General features: G+C 44.3%; 1 protein-coding gene across 2 annotated transcripts in view; it reads right to left on the bottom strand.

The window, feature by feature from the left end:
* FAM20C (FAM20C golgi associated secretory pathway kinase) overlaps nucleotides 1-20,657 on the bottom strand; it is a 104,949-nt gene that overhangs the window by 22,505 nt on the left and 61,787 nt on the right. For both annotated transcript variants that reach the window (XM_075899530.1, XM_006112825.4), the window contains one exon: nucleotides 872-964. In XM_075899530.1, coding sequence (XP_075755645.1) covers nucleotides 872-964 — 93 coding nt within the window. The remainder of the gene's footprint in view (nucleotides 1-871; nucleotides 965-20,657) is intronic.

The following is a 20,657-nucleotide window of genomic DNA, read 5'->3' as shown; positions in this document are numbered from 1 at the left end:
TTTTTAAAAGCCGGAAAAAAGCGGCGGACATTTTTATTTAAATGCCGCGGGGGATATTTAAATTCCCCGTGCATTTCCCTACTACGACTCATGAAATTTACATGCCCCTTCCGGAAAAGGGGCCAGTGTAGATGAGCCCCCTGTAAATTCACCCATAATCTCTGCACGGGAGGCTGAATGGGCTCCATTCCAAAGGCTACCCACACACACACAGCCCCTCAGGCTCCAGACCTAATCCTGTTCTCTCCCAACCAGTGGGCCTAGCTGTGATCCTAACTCTCAATTTTGTGCCTTCACCTGCCAACCACCATCTCTTCTCTCCTCTCTGTTTGTCATATATTTTACTCTTCTCTGAGTGCTCTCCTGTTTATTGATATCTATCTCATATTCATATGCCTAGATCTAACTATAGTAGGACAGATTTAGTCATACCAATGTTATGCGTTCCTCATGCCATAAAACCTCTCCATTTGCAACTCAAGATCACATTGTCATGTATAGCATTAGAAGCTTCTCTTTAATCACCATGATCAATCCATTCTTCAGCCCTCATATACATTGCACCCATCACTACACGTCCTTCCCTCTTTTCTTCTGGCCTTCCTTCTCCCTGTGCACTCAATCTCTTTAATATCACCTCTAATTCTTTTTGACTGTTACTTCTTTTCAGGTATCTTCCTCCCAAAATAAACCTTTGTTTCTAATTATTATTCACCAGCTTCATTCTGTTCCACTCATTTGTTCATGTTGCTTGCTCACCGTTTTTATATTGTTTTCTATTTTTAAAGTAACTCAATTTTTGCAGGGAAGGAGGAAATAACATCCACGTCATATTTATTTTTTCTTTAATATATTATTTCATTTTACTTACCTGTCCAAATGAAATGCTGCTATTTCTGCATTATGCCTTTCATAGTCTGAGAAATAAAAGAAGTCAGGTGGAGTTTCCTGTTCTCTGGTTTGCCTGCAAAGAGAAACAGGCACAACAAATAAGGGTTTGTATTTATAATGAGCGATGCGCAAAAATCAAGCCCCTTATTCAACAGCTCGGTATTGGTTGCTTAATCAAAGGCCCTTAAAATACTTCACGTGTGAATTATTCACCATACATTAATTTGATCTTTCTTACTTCTGTCACAAAATTGTGAATTCTAAGCCCATCCTCATGCATGAAGGCTGCTGTCACAAGTTCCACTCAAGATGCTCGCTCTATTTAATAAGATCTGTTTTATCACTCAAACATTTCATTAGTGATAGCAGTGAAGAGAATGTCATTTCATTAAATTACCATTAACTGTAATTATAAAATTTCCAAAAGTAATAAAATTTCTCTTTCATCCTTGGCAGTTGTGGAGCTGCCATCTAAAATATGACTCTTCTTTTGTATTACTTGGATCCAACAATGACGTGTTTTCTTCACTTCCAAAGAAATGGAACCATTCCAGTCTGACTGCAGTGACATATGTCACATTTCAGAGAGCATTAACAAGACTCCAGAGAAGTGTCAATAATTTGTTGTTCCTACAGTTTAAGCACAGATAAAGGTTTTTTTAAATAGAAAAAGAAAGCTCAAGTATCAAACTCTGCCAAAAATGGAACGATCTTTACATGTAACATAGGGGCAATCTCCAGACCTTGTGAAGTCAATGGGAGTTTTGAATGAACTTCAGTGTATCCAGGAACTGTCCTTGGGATGAAACCCTGTGCAGTTGACCAGCAAAATGAAGTATACTTGCACAGTGGTGTGGCAATATTTTTCAGAGGGGGGTGCTGACACCTCCCTCTTACCCCTGTTCTACTCCCCTTATCAATGTTCTCTCAAAATATTTTCGATCCGTATGCAGAATAAATTTTGTGATGTGCCCCAAGGCATGTGTGGATGTGTACCACTAGTAGAAACACATGTTGCTGGTTGTGGAACTCTGTTCATCAGCTGGGTGGCATTTGAATCTCTTCTGACTGGCTGAAAAAGTGTACAGCTTTCAGGGAACACTGCCCCTTGCTAAGTCCAAGAGTAGAGCCTTGGTGTGTGAGGCCGGCAGCTGGGATCTGCGGCACAGGGCTGGCAGCCAGAACCCCAGGTGCAGTGCCACCACAGAGCCCCTGGAGCCTAGGGCACCAGCTGAGTCTCTGGGCAGGGGGCCAGCAGCAGAGCATGTGGTATGTGGGGCAGTGGCTGAGACCTCAAGTCCTAGGCCAGGAGCCCGGGAGTGCTCCAGCATCTCCTATGCCATTAGCTCCCACATCTATGTAATTGTAGACACACTGAGACCATCAACATATTTATTTTCTTGTCATGTGCAGTTCAAATTGTGGCTCTTTGGGGGCCATCAACACGCCTACTGAGGGTACAATACTTAGCACTGCAATTGTAATTTTCACACATGTGGTCCCCTGCTTAGCAGAACTGCTGTGGTGTAGCAATCAAATAAGCAATCACAGCTTTCCATTTGCTCCTGTTGTTGCAAAAAGGCAGTAAAGGATAGAAGCTAGAAGTGAGACCAGGGGAAAATGAAATTAATGTTTTCCAGATAGGAACAAAGAAAAAGGTGGAATCGCCAGTGATGGATAAAGTTGTGCCAGCATATTGTACAGTATGTAATGAAGAAAAAACAGCCAGGCTAGCTGCAGCCTCATTGTACAGTTTCATGTCAGTGTATACTGTAATTTCAGAACTAGAGAAAGGAGTTTTGACTGTTAATTCCCAGGAGAAGGAAATTAACATATTTCTATTAGGTAGATAAAGGTTTTTTCCCCACAATTTTAATAAATGTTGGTAACTAATTCAAAGAAAAAATATCTCCAGTATTTTGCATCATTCACTCAATGCAGCTGATAAGCTTAGAAAATATTATTAATTAGCTAATCAGTACCATCTGCTTTTTATCTTCTAGAGAGTTTAAAGACATCATAGTTGTTCCTTGCCAAAAACAAACAAGAAAAATCATCTTGATCAAGAACATGAGTTCCAAATAAGGGGTAGATCTTAATCTTGAAAATGCAACTATCCTTACTATTGCATATCTGACATACGGGGAAGCCAATTCATTACATAGCTACAGGAATAATATATGCTCTCCAATTTCACTTTTCTATTGGCTCCGTGAAGCTCCAAGCAAAGGTAAGGAAGATTATTAATTGTAAAATCAGTACCTTTCCTCCTGTAGGCTTAACCTTGCTTTTATGGGGTTCTGTACTGTCATTATATGTGTTCAAATGGCAATGCACTGACCTAAAAGGCCATGAACTTACTTATGTAGATAAGCAAGACATGCTTGGAAATCCTCAAAAGACAACCTTCTAAATCTTGACTCGATGTCAGAAATGAACTACAGATGCCAATTATTTAAAATCTTGTTGATCATCCAACTCACCTATTCTACTCTAGAAAAATACCTCATCAGTACATGTGACCAGCACACCTATCCTCTTCCTGTGTTTTCACAGAGAGAAACATTGGGTGCATTTTGAATTAGGTCCTGATTCAATATCAATCAGAATTCCACATTAATCCCAGAATTTTTGCAAAGCTATGCAAGCCAAGTTGGGGCAAACATAGAAGACCCCAGTTAAGGGCCTTAGAATGAAAATCTTCCAAACAACTTCAGAAGGGTTTTCAAGCCACCTGTGTGTTCCCTAGCATCAGAGTCTCCCCAAGATGCTAGCATTCTCTAGTGACCTACGAGAGCAGGGGTGGCCAACCTCTGGCTCTGGAGCCACCTGTGGCTCTTCTGAAGTTAATATGTGGCTCCTTGCTCAGGGACTGACTGTGGACCTGTAGCTATAGGTGCCAACTTTCCAGTGCTCAACTCCTGGCTCCACCTCCTCCTCCAAGAGTATTGTGCCCTCGCGCCTTCTCTCCCCCACAGAGCCCCTGAGTGCCATGAAACAGCTGATTGCAGTGGGCAGGAGGCGCGGGAAGGGAAGAGGAGGCACTGATCGTTGGGGCCGCTGGTGGGCAAAAGATGCTGGAGACAGGAGTGGAGGCACCTGATGGGGACTGCTCACAAATTACTATAGCTCTTTGGCAATGTACATTGGTAAACGGGCTCAGGTTGGCCACACCTGTACTAGAGCTTTATGACCCAAGCTGGAAATCACTTTTAAAAAACCCAGCATCCTTTGGGGCCTGACCCCAATCTAGAACCCACCTGGCATCTTGAGTCCTTCATCTCTGGTGACCTATTATAATGTCCTATGGTAAGAACTGACTACTGATCCATAAGAAGGGAATAACTACAATTCATATTGTAAACAGACTGTTGAGCTGATTTTGATATGAATCACTTTTATTAAACAAGGGTTTACAGCTAACTGAAGTTCGTTCTAGTGGCTGAAAGATGTGTTGACATCTCCTCAGCCACCAATGAGCTAGATGCCACTCTATGGCCTAATCTATATGACTCTGTTGATTTAAGATAAGCAACTTCAGCTATGTGAATAGCACAGCTAAGTTGACGTACATAGACCATTGTGTCTTCCATGCGGTAAGATTGGTAGTTGATGTTCTCCCATCGACTCTGTCTACTCTTCTCATCCTGGAGGAGTACCAGAGTCGACAGGAGAGCTCTTGGAGGTTGATTTATCGTGTTTTAAGCAAACACGATAAATCAACCACCGGTGAATCAATCGCTGCGGCATGAATCCACCATGTAGCGGTGACGAGCCCTACAGAAAAGGTGTAAGAGGAGGTATGATGTGCATGATACTAGGTAAACTACACAATTTTAAAAGCTGCTTGGACCTGGCACAGTTTTCTGAGAATGCTTTCTTAAGAACAGGGCCAGCCGGAGCCATTCGTGCTCCCCGGGCCCCGGGAGTGCAGTGGCGCCCCCGGGAGTGTGATGCCTGTGCGACCCCGCCCCCAGGCGCACGGCACCCCTTGCCCCCGGGCACTCAGTGCATGCGTGGCCCCGTCCCCAGGCACCCAGTGCATGCATGGCGCCGCCCTGGGCGCACGGAGCATGCGTGGTGCTGCCCTCGCCCGGCCCGGAAGCCCTGCGCGGCGCCCCCTACAATGGGGTGCCCCGGGCGGTAGCCCAGTCAGCACATAGCTTGGGCCGGCTCTGCTTAAGAAACAATGGTCAGTGCCCAGAGACTGCATTTATCTATTTTAGGAAGGCACAAAAATCAAGAGGGCCCAGAATTTAAATATTCTGCCTATCCAGTTTTATATGTATTCATATTTGAATTTATTTTACCGACAATTCAAAACCCAAAACTGTCTAACTAGTATCTGGTGTGTGCATTCAAATTACTTGGCAGCATGGTTACATACGAAATCTCTGGGCCAAATTCTATCTGGTTTTATACAAGTGTAGAGTCAAAGGATCAAATTCAGCGCTCAGTTCACTGATGAGATCCCATTTAGCCCTATGAATTTGCTCTGGCTTTAGATAGTTGTACATGAGAACTTAATTTGTTGCACAATCTCTAACTAAAGGGCTGAGAAAAGGAGTCCTGATTTCTGAATCCATTCCAGATCAATTAGAACATTACATGAAACCACACTGGACTTAATCCCTCCTGTAGCAGGTTTTAAAGCAAAATTGCATCTTAAAATAAAAGAAAAAAGTATGTTGTTTCTAGTTTATTAAGTGATGGTTATTGAACAAAGACTAGCTAATAAAACAACAAAAGCAATTAGGAATTTGAGCAAACAGACCAAGAAGATAAGACCACAGCAGAAATGTAGACCTTTGACTGATAATAAATTAAAACTCCCACAGAAGCTACTCAGTGCCAGCAATAAAATCACACTCCATTCACTATTTCAGGATCTACTGGTTGCAGAGGGTGAGAGAGAATTTATGGCTGATCGTTCTGTTTTGCAAACAGTTGGAATCTAGTATTCCTCTCTTTGGGGGAAGATCTGGCAGATTTCTGTAATGACCAAAAGGGAAGTTCTGGAAGAGAGACAGATGGAGTTTTGCTTATACTGCGTGCAGTTACAATTTGTTCAGTGGCACTAGACCAGACAAATCACAACACTAGGAGAAGACAAATCAGAACTAGCAACATTTGTATTGGAGAAAAAAGAAATATCATGAAAAAAACAAAGCCACTGAGAATCCTGAATATATCTGTGAGAAAAATAAGAGGAAAGCAAAAAGTGGAATTTTAACGTAATGGGAACACATATGATTTTACATAAGATGAGTTTTATCCATGATCTGAACTTCTGTTATAACAGCAATTCACACTAAAGTAGGGAATAACTATTCAAATTAATGAATGGTTTCTGGGATAATCAGAGTGCTAACTCCATTTTTACTATTATTGCCATGTGATTTGGTATTCAAGAACATTTTGACATTGAACATGACAATTTATGTGTGAAAATATTTGCAGCTCCCCCCAAATTTCTACAACGTTCGCATAATCATTTTTTGGTTCATAATTTTTTAATTTAACTGTGGTGTTCATTGTTTCCTGTTCATTACTGGCAATTCATGAATCTCATCCACATAGTAAGATCATAAAGCTGTCCCTGGCTAATTGGCATAGAACTTAGAGTACTTCAGAGGATCCTGCTAGAGAAATCAAGCCTTTAACCTGGTAAACTATGGTTAGTTTCCAGGACCTCTCTTCAACACCTGCCTGTTATCAGTAGAACTAAAACATAGCATGCCTGAGTTCCTCCTTGCCTCTCAATATAATTTGTTGTAGATAGTATACTTCCATTAGTTTCAAATCATATGCATAGCACTCCAAAAGCAAGTTAGATAGACAGACAGACAGGCAGGCAGGCATACTTGTTGGAGATCCAGAGATATTTCAGAAGCATCTTCATATCCAAGCAGCTGTATTTTAGCCAAAGCAATCAAAGGACTTGTCATTGGTTAATTATTGTGGACTCAATTATTGTGGACTCTACTATTTTTAAGTTGACCATGCTTCCAACTTGTTGTTTTAAAGGAACACCCAACCGGGATCAGAAGAGCCAACTAAAAGGATTGCAAGGACCAGTGGATTACAACAGCATAAAACCACAAGGTATCAGTATGGCTGAGTGGATGAGTACAGTAAACAGATGCCTATCTCCTTTTGTGTGCCTGAGCTCCGGGAGGGCAGCAACTATGTCTAGCCCTAGCCCTGGCCCTGACTGGACATGATCACAACACACATGACAACAATAAGTATTTTGGCAGCAGAGAATAGGACTGCGTGAAGGGAGTGGTATTAATTCTACAGCAGCAGGACTTGTAAGAAATTCCACAAACCAATGAGCATTAATAAGAAAGCAGTTTGGGCTTTCTAATGGATAACTGGAGATTATCAGGGTGTACCCACAGGTATCACTTTGCTACTGTTCTCCTTTTAAAAAGCAATGCTCCTTTGTCTATTCTCATTCCCTGTGAAATCTTGTTTCCTCTTTGCGGCAGTCACTTTGGCATAACATAAATACACTAAATAAAGCGATAAAATACAGTATACTAAAATGAGCCACTTAATTCTAGCTTACTGCTAACTATACTACCTTTCAGATTGCAAGGGCGATGGCATTTGCCCTTCTTATTTGCCAGATAAAGCCCCTAGCATCTTACCACAAAAATGGACATATGTGAAATGTTACTATTTTTCAGGATCTTAACTCTTCTTACTAGCTGAAGAAACTGAATGGAAGTCCAATGATGGCTTGCAGTTTTTTCTTTTCTTTTCTTTTTCTTTTTTTGTTGTTATGTCAAATTGGATTGTATAGCACTGGAATCTAAAGTGCCCTGAGATAATCTAAAGCTTATTATTCTAAGTGAAGGAGGCAACCGATAGAAAAAAGGATGTCTCTGAGGCAGCTGCAGTCCTTAGTAGGGCACTTAAATTTTGCATGCAGAGTCCTATCACCAGGGAGAGCTTTCTATCAGCATTTGGCATCAGCTGAAACAGGTGGAAAAAATGCCACTTAATTTTATAATACATTTTAGGGGCTTAGTATGTCTTTAGGAAGATAAATGATGTTGCTAATGCATTGACATCTACAGTAGCAAAGATATCTGGCGCCTATTTCTAGCTCCTCATGGAATCTTGGCAGCTGATAGCTTTGGCTTTATCAAAGCATTTGGATACAAAAAGCACTCTTAGGGACTATCTGAGCTGTTTACAAGAACAGAATATGGTCCAGAAAATGAATGTTCAATCCAGAAATGCAAAGACATGCAATTTAATGTACTGCAGAAAGGATGTTTGGCCCATTCGGTTGTTCACATCCAAATGACAATAGGACTTTTGCAAGATGTTTGGGATTTTTTCATCTCACTGTAGTTTTATGCCTAGAAAAATGGAAGAATATTTACCATGGCAGAAAGACAGAAATGTACACAGGGATGCAACAGTACAGGAGTAAATAATAAACTCTTAGAAGTATAAATACCAAGACCATGCAACTGCATACTAGGTGTCTTTTTTTTTTAAGTATACAGAAAAGGAGAGCTTAACTGCAACACATGCTCAGACTAGCTAACTTAACATGAATAGTAGAACTGCAATCAGATGAATGGTGTCCAGCTAAGAAGTAAGAGAAAATTGTATATAGAATCCTTATGGTTATAGGAAGAAGAAAAACATCCAAAAGAAGTTATAGAAACTAACCTGTCATAGGAAGCATTCTAGTTAAGGCCATGTGTTTCTCTCCTTGTGTTCTGTGCTCTGCAATATTTGGACTTGATCTTTCAAGGTGCTGAGCCAAATGGAAGTAGGGGTGCAACACCTCTTAAGATTTTTCACCTTGTGCTGGGGTTCCAGACACCAGCCTGCACCTCAGGGCCCTGCTGCTGCCTGAGGTCCAGCTCCAAGAGGTCCTCGCCACTGGCCCTACTATCAGTCCCAGTGTCTCAGGTACTGGGGGCTCTACTGCCACTCATGTTCCCGCCACTTCTGCTGCAGGTCTTGGGGACCCAACTGTTGGCCCTACACTCATGGCTCCACAGCTTCCCCCAGCTGTGGCCCCAGCCTCAAGCAGTGAGGGGAGGGGATGGGATAAGGTGGGATGGGGTTCAGCTTTGCTCTCCAACCCTAAAAATTGTTCCAAGGCCACTGGGCTGAGCAGCATCAGCTCCCATTGCCAAAGTGGGACTGGGGTACTCACCACCCTGGAGACTGCAAACATTTCAGAGCAGGGCCGTGCTCATTCTTTAGCAATGGTTCAGTCACTGTACAGAGCTGTGCATACGGGGTGTCCTGTCTACATATTAAGCCACTGGGTGTTTTGTTTTGTTCATTAGAACATTACAAAAATATCAGAACTGGGACAAAGCCAGGACCATTTACATTTGCCCTTCCTTCTCTCCAGATGTTAGTGGTTGGGATAATGTGGAATCCAGATGCAAGCAAGCCCTGATTTGGGTATACAGAACCAAAATGCAACCCAGGAGGTTTCGCAATATCCATACCTCCTCGGGCATAGGCACTGAGTTCAGTGGACGCTCCGGGGCTGAAGCAGTCATAAAAAAAAGGAGAGTGTTTAGCATCTACCGGCAGCCAGGCCGATCTGCTCCTCCCTTCCTTCTCAGGGTACGTCTACACTACAGTGTTATTTTGAAATATCTTATTTCAAAATAGTTATTTCGAAATAAGCTCTTTCGAAATAACGCATCTACATACAAAATGCATTTCGAAATAGTGTTTTGCTATTTTGAAATAGCGCGTCCACACTGAGTGGACTCTGAATAGCATTTAAGGTCAGGAGTTACTTTGTGTGGCTGCTGCCTGAGGCTATCTGAGGTCTGTGCTTAAAGGGCATAGACCCTCCCCCCCCCCTTCTCCCCATGGGTAGCTGGTTCTCAGGTTTCCCTGCTTGCTTGCCTATATTGATGAGGGACAGCAAAGCATTTTGTCTCTGCATGCTCTGGTTGCTCTCACTCGGGACACCACAGCACTCTGCAACAAGGAGCCAGAGCTGCTCATGGGCACTCTGGTGCTTCTCATGGACACGTTGCTCCACTATTAAGTGCTCCACTATTTCGAATTTATTTCGAAATAGCGGTTTGGCTGTGTAGACACTAGTAAAGTTAATTTGAAATAACGTCTGTTATTTCAAATTAACTTTGATGTATAGACATACCCTCCGTGACTCCCGCCTGCCAGTCAGGTCCTTCTTCTCCCCACTCCTCCAGTGCCTCCTACCCACAGGTAATCGGTTGCTCAGTAGTATACATGAGGCACTGGGGGGAAGAGAAGAAGCGGGGGCAGGGCATGCTCAGGGAGGGGGCAGAATGAAGTTGGAGGAGGCAGGAAAGGGTCCAGGAGAAGCAGGTTGGGGGTGGGAGCCTGGAGAAAAGAGTGGAGTGGGGGCAAGGCCTAGGATAGAGCAGGGGTCAAGCACCCCACTCCAGGAAATCTCAAATTCAGCACTTGTGTCCACAGGCCAGTAGTAGTAAAATGTTACTCGAATCTTACCCAATAGAACAGCAACAAACAAACCAACAAACAAAACCTAACAAACCAGAAAACCCCAACCCACAAATATTATGGGGTACGTCTACACTACAACGTTAATTCGAACTAACTTAGTTCGAATTAGTTAATTCGAACTAAGCTAATTCGAACTAACGGATCCAGACTAAAAAACTAGTTCGAATTAGCGTTTTGCTAATTCGAACTAGCATGTCCACATTAAATGGACCCTGAACCAGGCTTAAGGATGGCCGGAAGCAGTGCCGGCAGGGCATCAGAGGAGGACTTAGAGCGTGGAGATGCTGTCTCAGGCTAGCCGAGGGCTGTGCTTAAAGGGACCCGACCCCCACCCCAGACAGACAGTTCTCAGGGGTGCCCCGCTTGCAAAGCAGTCCTGGCTTGGATTGCCCGGAGTACCCACACTGGGCACATCACAGCACTCGGCCATCAGACCGGCTGCACTTGCCGCAGGCTGCCATCTGGGGAGAGGGGGCAATTGGAGGGCTGCAGGAGAGCTTCCACCCCCAGAAGCCCACAGAGCCAGCCCAGTCCTCCCCATCGGGGGCGCGTACCCCATTCCTCCCTCACCTCCTTCCACTTACCCTTCCCTAGCCCCTCTTCTTGATGTACAAAATAAAGGACAATTGTGTTCAAAAATGGAATCTGTCTTTATTGAACAAAACTGGGGGAGACTGGGAAAAGGAGGTGGGAGAGGGGAAGAGAGAGGGTGGGAGAGGGGAGGGCAACTACAATGATCAGGTCCCATATGAAGAGAGGCTAAAGAGACTGGGACTTTTCAGCTTAGAAAAGAGGAGATGGAGGGGGGACAGGATAGAGGTCTCTAAAAGCAGGAGTTGGGTGAAGAGGGTACATACAGAAAAGTTCCCATAAAGAAGGACTAGAGGACACCAAAGGAAAGGAATGGGTAGCAGGCTTCAAACTAGTAACAGAAAGTTGTTCTTCACAAAGCAAATAGTCAACCTGTGAAACTCCTTGCTGCAGGAGGCTGTGAAGGCTAGAACTAGAACAGAGTTTAAAGGGATGTGAGATCAAGTCATGGAGGTTGGGTCCATGGACTGTATTAGCCGGGGGTAGGAGTGGTGTCCCTGCCCAAAGTTTGTGGAAGGCTGGAGAGGGATGGCACGAGACAAATGGCTTGGTCACTGTCTTCGGTCCATCCCCTCCAGGGTCCCTAGGGTTGGCCGCTGTCGGCAGACAGGCTACTGGGCTAGATGGACCTTTGGTCTGACCCAGGACGGCCATTGTAAGCTCAGGGCTCAGGGTCAGGGGTCTTAGTGGACCCCCTTGATTCTCTTGCACACCTGCTCCTGGGTGGCCAGGTTGGCAGCTATCCTGCCCTAGCTGGCCACTTTCCTGTGCCTAGTGCAGAGGTCGTGGACGAGGTCCACGATGTCCGCACTAGCCCAGGCGGGTGCCCGCCTCTTGCGGTCCCGGGCAACTCCTGGGAGCCACCAGCCTGGTCCCGGGAAGAGGGGGAGGGCTGGGGGGCATCGGGTGGGTGGCTCGATCTGTGCCAGGTTCAGGGTCTGCTGGCTGGGTGCTGGCAGGCTTGCATCTGGCACGGGCACCGTAGCCAGCCCGTGCCCCTTTAAGGAGTCCGGGGCCGGGAGGGGGGCATACGAGTTTTCCTGGTGTTGGCCAGAGTGGCCACCAGAGAAACCTGGGGAGGGCTAGCCTCCCACTAGTTCGAATTAAGGGTCTACACACCCCTTAATTAGAACTAGCTAGTTCGAACTAGGCTTAGTCCTCGTACAATGAGGTTTTCCTAGCTCGAACTAAGCGCTCCGCTAGTTCGAATTAAATTCGAACTAGCGGAGCGCTAGTGTAGCGCCTATTAAAGTTAGTTTGAACTAACGTCCGTTAGTTCGAACTAACTTTGTAGTGTAGACATACCCATGCTAAATAGAACTGTGATTGTAAAACCCTATAAAATATAACTGCACATATAGTCAAGGTTACTAATGTGTTTCAATGTCAGAAAAGCAATGTAATGTTACTTAAGTATCTCCAATAAATCACTGAAAAAACCATGATGTACATTTTTCCACACATGAGATTTTTATTTTTGCTTGCAATGTTCTAGATTTGGTGCCCAATCCTTCTCTGATTTATACCCCGTGCATTCTACTGACTTTATGGGATCGCAGAGCATATAAAATCAGAGCCCAAATTTGGCATACAATCTCTAGGGTAAAATCCTCTGTACTTTATAAAAAAAGGGTCATTAAAGCAGAAGATAATTCTGTGAGACTGGGCAGTTTTTCCATTCATTCTACATTGCTTTCAGATACATGGAACAGGAAGGGAATTTTTGATCAGAATAAGAAGCATGACATGTGACCTGTTTTGAACATGCCCTTCTATTTCAAGATCTGCCAAACAAATAGCTGCACTTCCTCATGGCAAAAGCAATAGTAAAATAATAGTATTAAGTGCATTCAGTGAAGATGTCTAATATGTTACTTTTGGGTATTAGCATGGCAATCTTCCACACTCAGGGTATGTCTACACTACCCTCCTAGTTCGAACTAGGAGGGTAATGTATGCATACCGCACTTGCTAATGAAGCCCGGGATTTGAATTTCCCGGGCTTCATTAGCATAAGCGGGGAGCCGCCATTTTTAAATCCCCGCTGCTTCGAACCCCGTGTAGCGCGGCTACACGGGGCTCGAACTAGGTAGTTCGGACTAGGGTGCCTATTCCGAACTACCGGTACACCTCGTTTCACGAGGAGTAACGGTAGTTCGGAATAGGACCCTAGTCCGAACTACCTAGTTCGAGCCCCGTGTAGCCGCGCTACACGGGGTTCGAAGCAGCGGGGATTTAAAAATGGCGGCTCCCCGCTTATGCTAATGAAGCCCGGGAAATTCAAATCCCGGGCTTCATTAGCAAGTGCGGTATGCATACATTACCCCGCTAGTTCGAACTAGCGGGGTAGTGTAGACATACCCCCACTCTTTCTGGAACTCACCTGATACTGGTGTACACACCAGCAAGATTTTAAAGCCAAAACAAAAAGTTAGCTTGATGGAAAATATATTGACAGGTCGGTGAGATTTTAAATTCAGAAACTAACTAAAATGGATTCCCCTCCTCCCAAAGGAAGTTGCAAACTACTTAGGCTGCACACTAAGCAATTATGGGGAAAACTAATGGAATATCATGATGCCTAACTCTATGCCGACGTATGTGTAAACATTAGCTGTACACACTGCGTGTACCACAAAACCAAATACACTGTGTTCTGTGGTAGCTTCTGACATAATATGATCAGACACGTACATCTATTTCTTAGATCATTTGTCTATACCACCCTTCTTTTCTGCAGCAAAGATTTCAAATCTCAGTCAGGCATACAGTGTTTAACCACGCATGCAAGTTGAAACAGTTGAGGTGAAGTGAGTTTTTCCAATGTCATGGTCTAGAGTCTGCCCTGGGTTATTATTACAAGAGTGGACTTCTGTTCACGACTGCTATGACTGAGAGCAGGTGCGCTGCACTCCAGACGGGGGGGTGGAGGAGGCAGTCTAGGTGGCACTGAAGTTTGGTTGCCCTGGCCTCCACTCCTTCCGCCCAAGGCCCAGCCCCTTCTGGGAACGCCCCTCCCCACTTTGCCCAGGGTCCTGGCGAATCTGTCATCTTCCCTGACTGAGACCAATATTTGGTCCAGTGCTTTTTTAAATTACTATTTTGTAGTTATATAGACATATATAAAACACCATAATAGAGGCTGATTTCCTTACTTTTAAAGGTCCCCAGGACTTTCCCCTTTGGTGCATCTCTACCTTCATGTCTGTCTACTTCACCCTCCCATATTACTCTCTGTGTTCCACTCATACATAGTTGGAACCACCAAGGAATACAGAGTATATGATCTTGTTGTACAGGAAGTGTATACAGCTAATGTACATACATACATCTTAGAATTAGACCTCATTATATACAAACACCATAATAAAACGTATGCTCAAATTTAAAAAAAAAAGGAAAAGGAAGAAGAGCAAAAATATGCCCCCAGGCCTAAACAACAGAGTAAAAGTGGTGGTTACAAGTAAAATGGCATCCTCTAAAAATTGGAAATCAAATCATACTCAAGGAAATAGAAAGGATCATAAGCCAAGTGTAAAACAATAATTAGGTAGGTCAAAAAAGGATTTGAAGAGAAGAGTAAAAGAGTCACAAACTAACAGAATTTTTTGTTAAGTATCTGTGAAGCAGGAGGCCTGCCAAACAATCAGGCCACAGCATGACTGAAGGGCTAAAAGAGCACTCCAGGAAGATAAGGCCATTTCAGAGAAGCTAAAAAATCCTTTGCATCCATCTTCACCGCTGAGGAGGGGAGGGAGATTCCCACAACATGTGAGCCACTCTTTTTTTAAGTGGTACTAGGGGCTGTGCCCCCTGCTTGCTGCACTCACCAATCCCCCTCTTGTGGGGAAAGGCAACCCTATCTTTCCCTCCTCAGCCACCAGGAAGGGCTAGGCTGCAGCTGTGCCAGCCCAGGTCCCTTCTCCCTCCCCCCTTGCCAGTCCAGGCCCCTTCTCCACCCCCCCTTGCCAGCTCAGGCTCCTTCTCCATCCCCTCCCACCCCGCCAGCCTGGGCCCCTTCTCCCTTCCTCCCTGCCAGTCCAGGCCCTTTCTCCACACACACCCCTCCCCGCCAGCCCGGGCCCATCTCCCTCTCCTCCTCGGAGAGCCAGGATCCCTTGTCACTTCCACCCCCACCAGCCTGGGCCCTTTCTTTCCCCTATGCCACCCACCAACTCTGGCCCTTTCTCTCCCCCCAAAACTAAGCCCCCCTTTTCCCAGCCTAACTCTATCCCCGGTGGCTGGGGAGGTGCAGGGAGGCCTGCCCACCCCATGTAGGCACAGCAAGGCGCAGGTAGTGTCGTGTGCATGCGGTGCTCCGGGGCACTGCAGCCTGCTGAGGTGGGGAAAGCAGCGGTGTGTGGGGACCTCCCCTGTGCAGTCCCACCTGGGCATACTAGGTTGCATTAAGAGGAGCATTGTCAGTCGATCCAGAGATGTGTTTATTCCTCTTTACTTGGCTCTGCTGAGGCCACATCTGGAGTATTGCATCCAGTTCTGGGTCCCCAATTACAGGAAGGATGTGGATGTGTTGGAGAGGGTCCAGCGGAGGGCAACCAAAATGATTAGGGGGCTGGAGCATATGACCTACGAGGAGAGGCTGAGGGAGTTGGGTCTATTTAGTCTGCAGAAGTGAAGAGTAAGGGGGGATTTGATAGCAGCCTTCAACTTCCTGAAGGGAGGTTCCAAAGAGGATGGAGAAAGGCTGTTCACAGTAGTGATGGATGGCAGAACAAGGAGCAATGGTCTCAAGTTGTGGTGGGAGAGGTCCAGGTTGGATATTAGGAAAAACTATTTCACTAGGAGGGTGGTGAAGCACTGGAATGGGTTACCTAGGGAAGTAGAGGAGTCTCCATCCCTAGAGGTGTTTAAGTCTCAGCTTGAAAAAATCCTGGCTGAGTTGATTTAGTTGGGATTGGTCCTGCCTAGAGCAGGGGGCTGGACTTGATGGCCTTCTAAGGTCTCTTCCAGCTCTATGGTTCTATGATTCTATAAGCAGTCCTGGGATAAGAGGGAAGATCCTTTCATGGATCAGTAATTGTTTAAAAGAATGGAAATAAAGTGTAGGAATAAATTGTTAGTTAACATTATGGAAATTGCAAATAGCAAGTTTCCCCAGGGATTTGTCCTGAGACCAGTGCTTTTGAATATATTCATATATAATCTGGAAAAAGGGCTAAACAGTGAAATGGCAGAGGTTGCAGACAATACAAAATTATTTAAGAAACTTAACACCAAAGCAGACTACAAAGAACTACAATGGGATCTCACAAAAGGTGAGAGGGCATTAAAATGGCAGATTAAATTCAATGTTAACAAATGTAAAGTAATTCAGAATAGAAAATATAACTCAAACACACAAAATGATTGGATCTAAATTAGCTCATACTACTCAAGAAAGAGATCTTGACTCACTATAGATAGTTCTCTGAAAACATCTGCTCAATGAGCAATGGCAGTCATAAAAGCTAATAGAATGTTATGAATCATTAGGAAAGGGATAGATAATAAGACAGTAAACATCATAATGCTACTGGATAAATCTATGATACACCCACATCTTGAATACTCACTGAAGTTTTGGTCACCAAAACAAGACATAAATTAGAAATGGAAAAGGTACAGAGAAGGCCTACAAAAATTATTAAAGGTATAAAACGGATACTGTACAAGGAGAGATTAAAAAGACTGGTACAGTTCAGCTAGGAACAGAGATAATTAAGGGGGTATATGATAGAAGTCTAGGGTTGCCAGATGCTTTCACAAAAAATCCCGAACATGGCAGGGAAAAAAAATTGGTTGAGCAAAAAAAAAAAAAAAAACCAAACTTGTTTTCTCTGGGTAAGAACCGGACACCTGGCAACCCTAGAAGTGTTATTTATCCCATCACATTATACAGGGACCAGTAGTTACCAAGATTCCCTCTAAGCTGCACGATAGAATGGCTGTGCAGCTGCTTCATAAGCCCCGCCCAGCCTGGGCAAGAAATTCTTCCCCCCGCCCAGCTCCTCTGGAAAGCTGCACAGCAATACTTGCACAGCAGATGGCTGTTCCAGCGGGTGGGGCCGGCTGAGACAGTGTGGTGAGGGTGCCATTGGGATGGGGGGGCTGAGACCTGCCACAGCTGTGTGGTAGGGTGGGGAGGCCTGTTCCAGTGACTGGGGCTTCCACATAGGTGAGAGGGCTGGGGTCTATTCTGATAGCTGGGGCCAGGAACATGGCGCGCGCGCGCGCGCGTGTGTGTGTGTGTGTGTGTGTCTGCTCTGGCAGCTGGGATTGGGAGCTGCCACATGGCGGGATGGGGAGGTCTGCTCTCTCGGCGGGGAACAGGACATGCTGCATGGTGCGGGGGGAGAGAGCAGGGGGTCTGCTCCAGTGGTCGGAAACGTGTGTGTGTTAATAAATTGGGTGCCATGATGGCACACATCCGAACCAGCGCACGTGACCTTAATATGGGTGCAGAAGCCAAAACTCACTCCCCTCATGGTTGGAAAATCTTAGCGGGAACACTGCATGCAATCCTTCTGCAGCCAATCAAAGAGATGCTACAGTTCAATTGGCACACCTCACAAACACTAGGTATGTAAGTGCAGTTAGCACAATTACCCTATTCTGAGAGACTGTCTTGGTTGTGACAATCTTTCAGCTCACTGAGATGAAGGAGGGCCACTCATGCAACCCATTCACTAGCCTAAGTTGCTCATTGCTGCTCTACAGCTTGAGTTAAACTCTCAGGATGAGAGTTGTAACATACCCATATCCTCCTTTCATCAGGCACAGAAGGTGATGCCTAACACACCAACAGCTTATATGTACACACTTAAATGGTGTCTATTCTTACCGACAAAAGAGTGTATGCATAGCGATTTACTGCAAATTCTCTTTCATCTTCCTGTTTTAGATGGATGGGGGAAAGAGGATCAAGTGGTATCAAAGTCACACAGTCTAACTGGCTATGCATTAGACATAAAGGATTCTTAGGCATCAGCCATAAACTACAGTGCTTGTATAGAAAATGAAGGACTCGTGGTATGAAAAGAAAGACAAGTACTGGGAAGCTCCTGTCACTAATTTACTTTGTGGATAAGAAAAACCTTAACCCAGAAATAGCATTTGATGAATCTTTGAGATAGAAACCTGGCTTCACACACACAGGAGTAAGAAGATTAAGAGGCACTTGACAGCACTACAAAACAGTTCTCTGTAACCACATTAATATGGTCAATGTTGTTGCCACAGCAGGGAGAAAAGAGTCTCGTAGCAATTAAATAAGCAGGAGAGATCATTAATGAGGGGATGTAAATGATATTTTGTACATCTATTCAATGCATTTCTATTAGGAAATTGTAACATATGCAAATCCTTTTTGCCTATATAATTGGCTTTGTCTTTTAGATGATTTCATTTTATGAAGAGGGCGGTGTGTGCATTTTTGCCACGACTAGCCTATGAAATCTGTCATTTCTACTCCCCTTTCTGCCAAGCCATCCCTTGGAGGCCCTAGTTATATATTGTCTGCTCACCATAAACAGCTAACATGAAAAATGATATAGCTGCAAAAAAAAGTGCTTTGCAAAAAATTGCCAGTGCAAACATAAGCTTAGTTTGTGCTTATGCAGTCTCAGACTTCCTTCAGATAAGGAAATATAGAATATTTTGTACAAAGAAGGGAGTTTGAATATTTAAACATTTGTGTACTCTGGCATGTTTAGAAGAAAAGCACTTACAAAATCAGAAGTTTAAAGCTGTCCTTCAGCACAACAAATGTTGTATAATAATGTTGTCCGGGTCACTCAGGGGTAAAGATTTAAAGGAACAAAAACATTAAATGAATTAGAAATATCAAATAGCTCGTTTCCTTTGACAAAAAGTGGGAGATATTTTTATTTTTGCAGAATAATGTATGTGCCACAGATACATAAGATATATAACTTCTGGCAACCTATTTATGAAGCCCCTCAAGTAGCCCCCATCTCATCTTACACTGTCACAAATAATAATGAATTTATCTTCAAAATGCCTTTGTGAGACAGAAAAGTGCTATTATTATTTTACAGGCAAAGAACTGAAGCACAGAGATAATTAAGGACTCAATTCTGCTATGAGTAACCTAATTTAGAAAAGCACCTAAACTCATACTTAACTGTAAGCACCTGAGTAGGCAGTGGGACTAAACTCATTCCTTCGAATTAAGCACGGGCCATATTTTCTTATGGGTGATAACCAATATTTTGGGTGAAATCCTGCAAACGCATGAAAGTCAATGGTATTTTTTGCCAGGATTTCACCATTTAGATTTCATTCAGGTTTTTGTGCAGGAACTCTACCCTGCACACGATAAACCCAAACACTCAGTAAAATCAGAATAATTGCGTGCTCACAAAATTCCTCTTCAGCAACGTTATTATGACAGCTTGTGCAAGTAAGGTGAGCAGGATTTGGCCATATAGAAGAGTAAACTCCTGGCTCTCATGCTGTCTCATGGAGGGATACATATTATCATTACAATGGCCCATAAAATCGCTACACTGTCCTCTGAGTGCTAGAGACATGTAGACACCGCAGGTGAATAGGGTGTAGCACAAGGACATGGAAAATAGCCCTAACCAGTAAGCTGAAGCAAACGCCTCTGCAGCCTGACACACAGAAATTCCATGAAACAAGTGTTGGAGAAAGCAGAAGTGGGAAACAGTATTTATACTGTATGACTCCTATTGGCCTGAGCCAACCCACATTCCGCCTCAAGCCTTGACCTCATACACCCTGCCCCAATCACCCACCCTTGCCCTGCCTCCCACCTGGAGTGTACCCTGTCCCTGCTCCTCCCCTCTCTACCGAAGTTTCCTAAATCCCACAAATCAGCTGTTCGTGGTGCTATGGAAGCACTAGGAGGGCAGGGGATTAGCACATCAGTGGGGACAAGAGGCATGGGTGGAGAGGGGTTTGGCCATGGTGGGTGCTGTGCACCCACTAATTTTTCCCATGGGTGTGCCAGCCATGGAGTAGCTACAGAGTCAGCATCCATGGCCACAGCTTTTGGGGTGTATTTCAAGATATAGCTCAAAGTCAGAATTTCTACCTCACTCTGTCTCTCACTGTAGACGTATCAGATGAAGTGCTTGTAATTCTGAGTGCTTGTATCTTTTGGATAAGGTCTAATAAGAACAGATTTCTGTCTCTATGAGCTGCAACATGCAATGAGAATCTCAAAGTTACCTTTTATGGTATCATTGCAAAATCGATCCATAAAAAAAAGACCCTCAGATCCCGGATTAGTAGTACAATATCCATCTCTCCTACTACATGGTACGTCCATCATAGACCAACAAACAGCTGCACCAGGTATGTTCCCATTCTCAGTGACAGGGTGCATCTACACTGTAGCATTTTTCTGGAAAACCAGCTGTTTTCCGGAAAAACAAAACTTGCGACCACACTGCCATTGAGTTCTTTCAACAGAAGGTCGAAGAAAGGAGGTTTTTTCCCGACGGCAGTAACCTCATTCTATGAGGAAGAAGCATTTTTCCAAAAAAGCTTTTTCAGAAAAAGGCGTGTGTGAACGCTGAAGGGGGAGTTCTTTTGAAAGAAGAGTCTTCCAGGAAATAATACAGGTGCCCTGCTGCCCACTCCATCCAGACTAATCACAACTTAAATGCGAG

This window comes from Pelodiscus sinensis, chromosome 16, assembly GCF_049634645.1.
Source record: "Pelodiscus sinensis isolate JC-2024 chromosome 16, ASM4963464v1, whole genome shotgun sequence".
NCBI classification, from domain to species: Eukaryota; Metazoa; Chordata; order Testudines; family Trionychidae; genus Pelodiscus; species Pelodiscus sinensis.
This window is presented reverse-complemented; position numbering and strand designations above follow the sequence as displayed.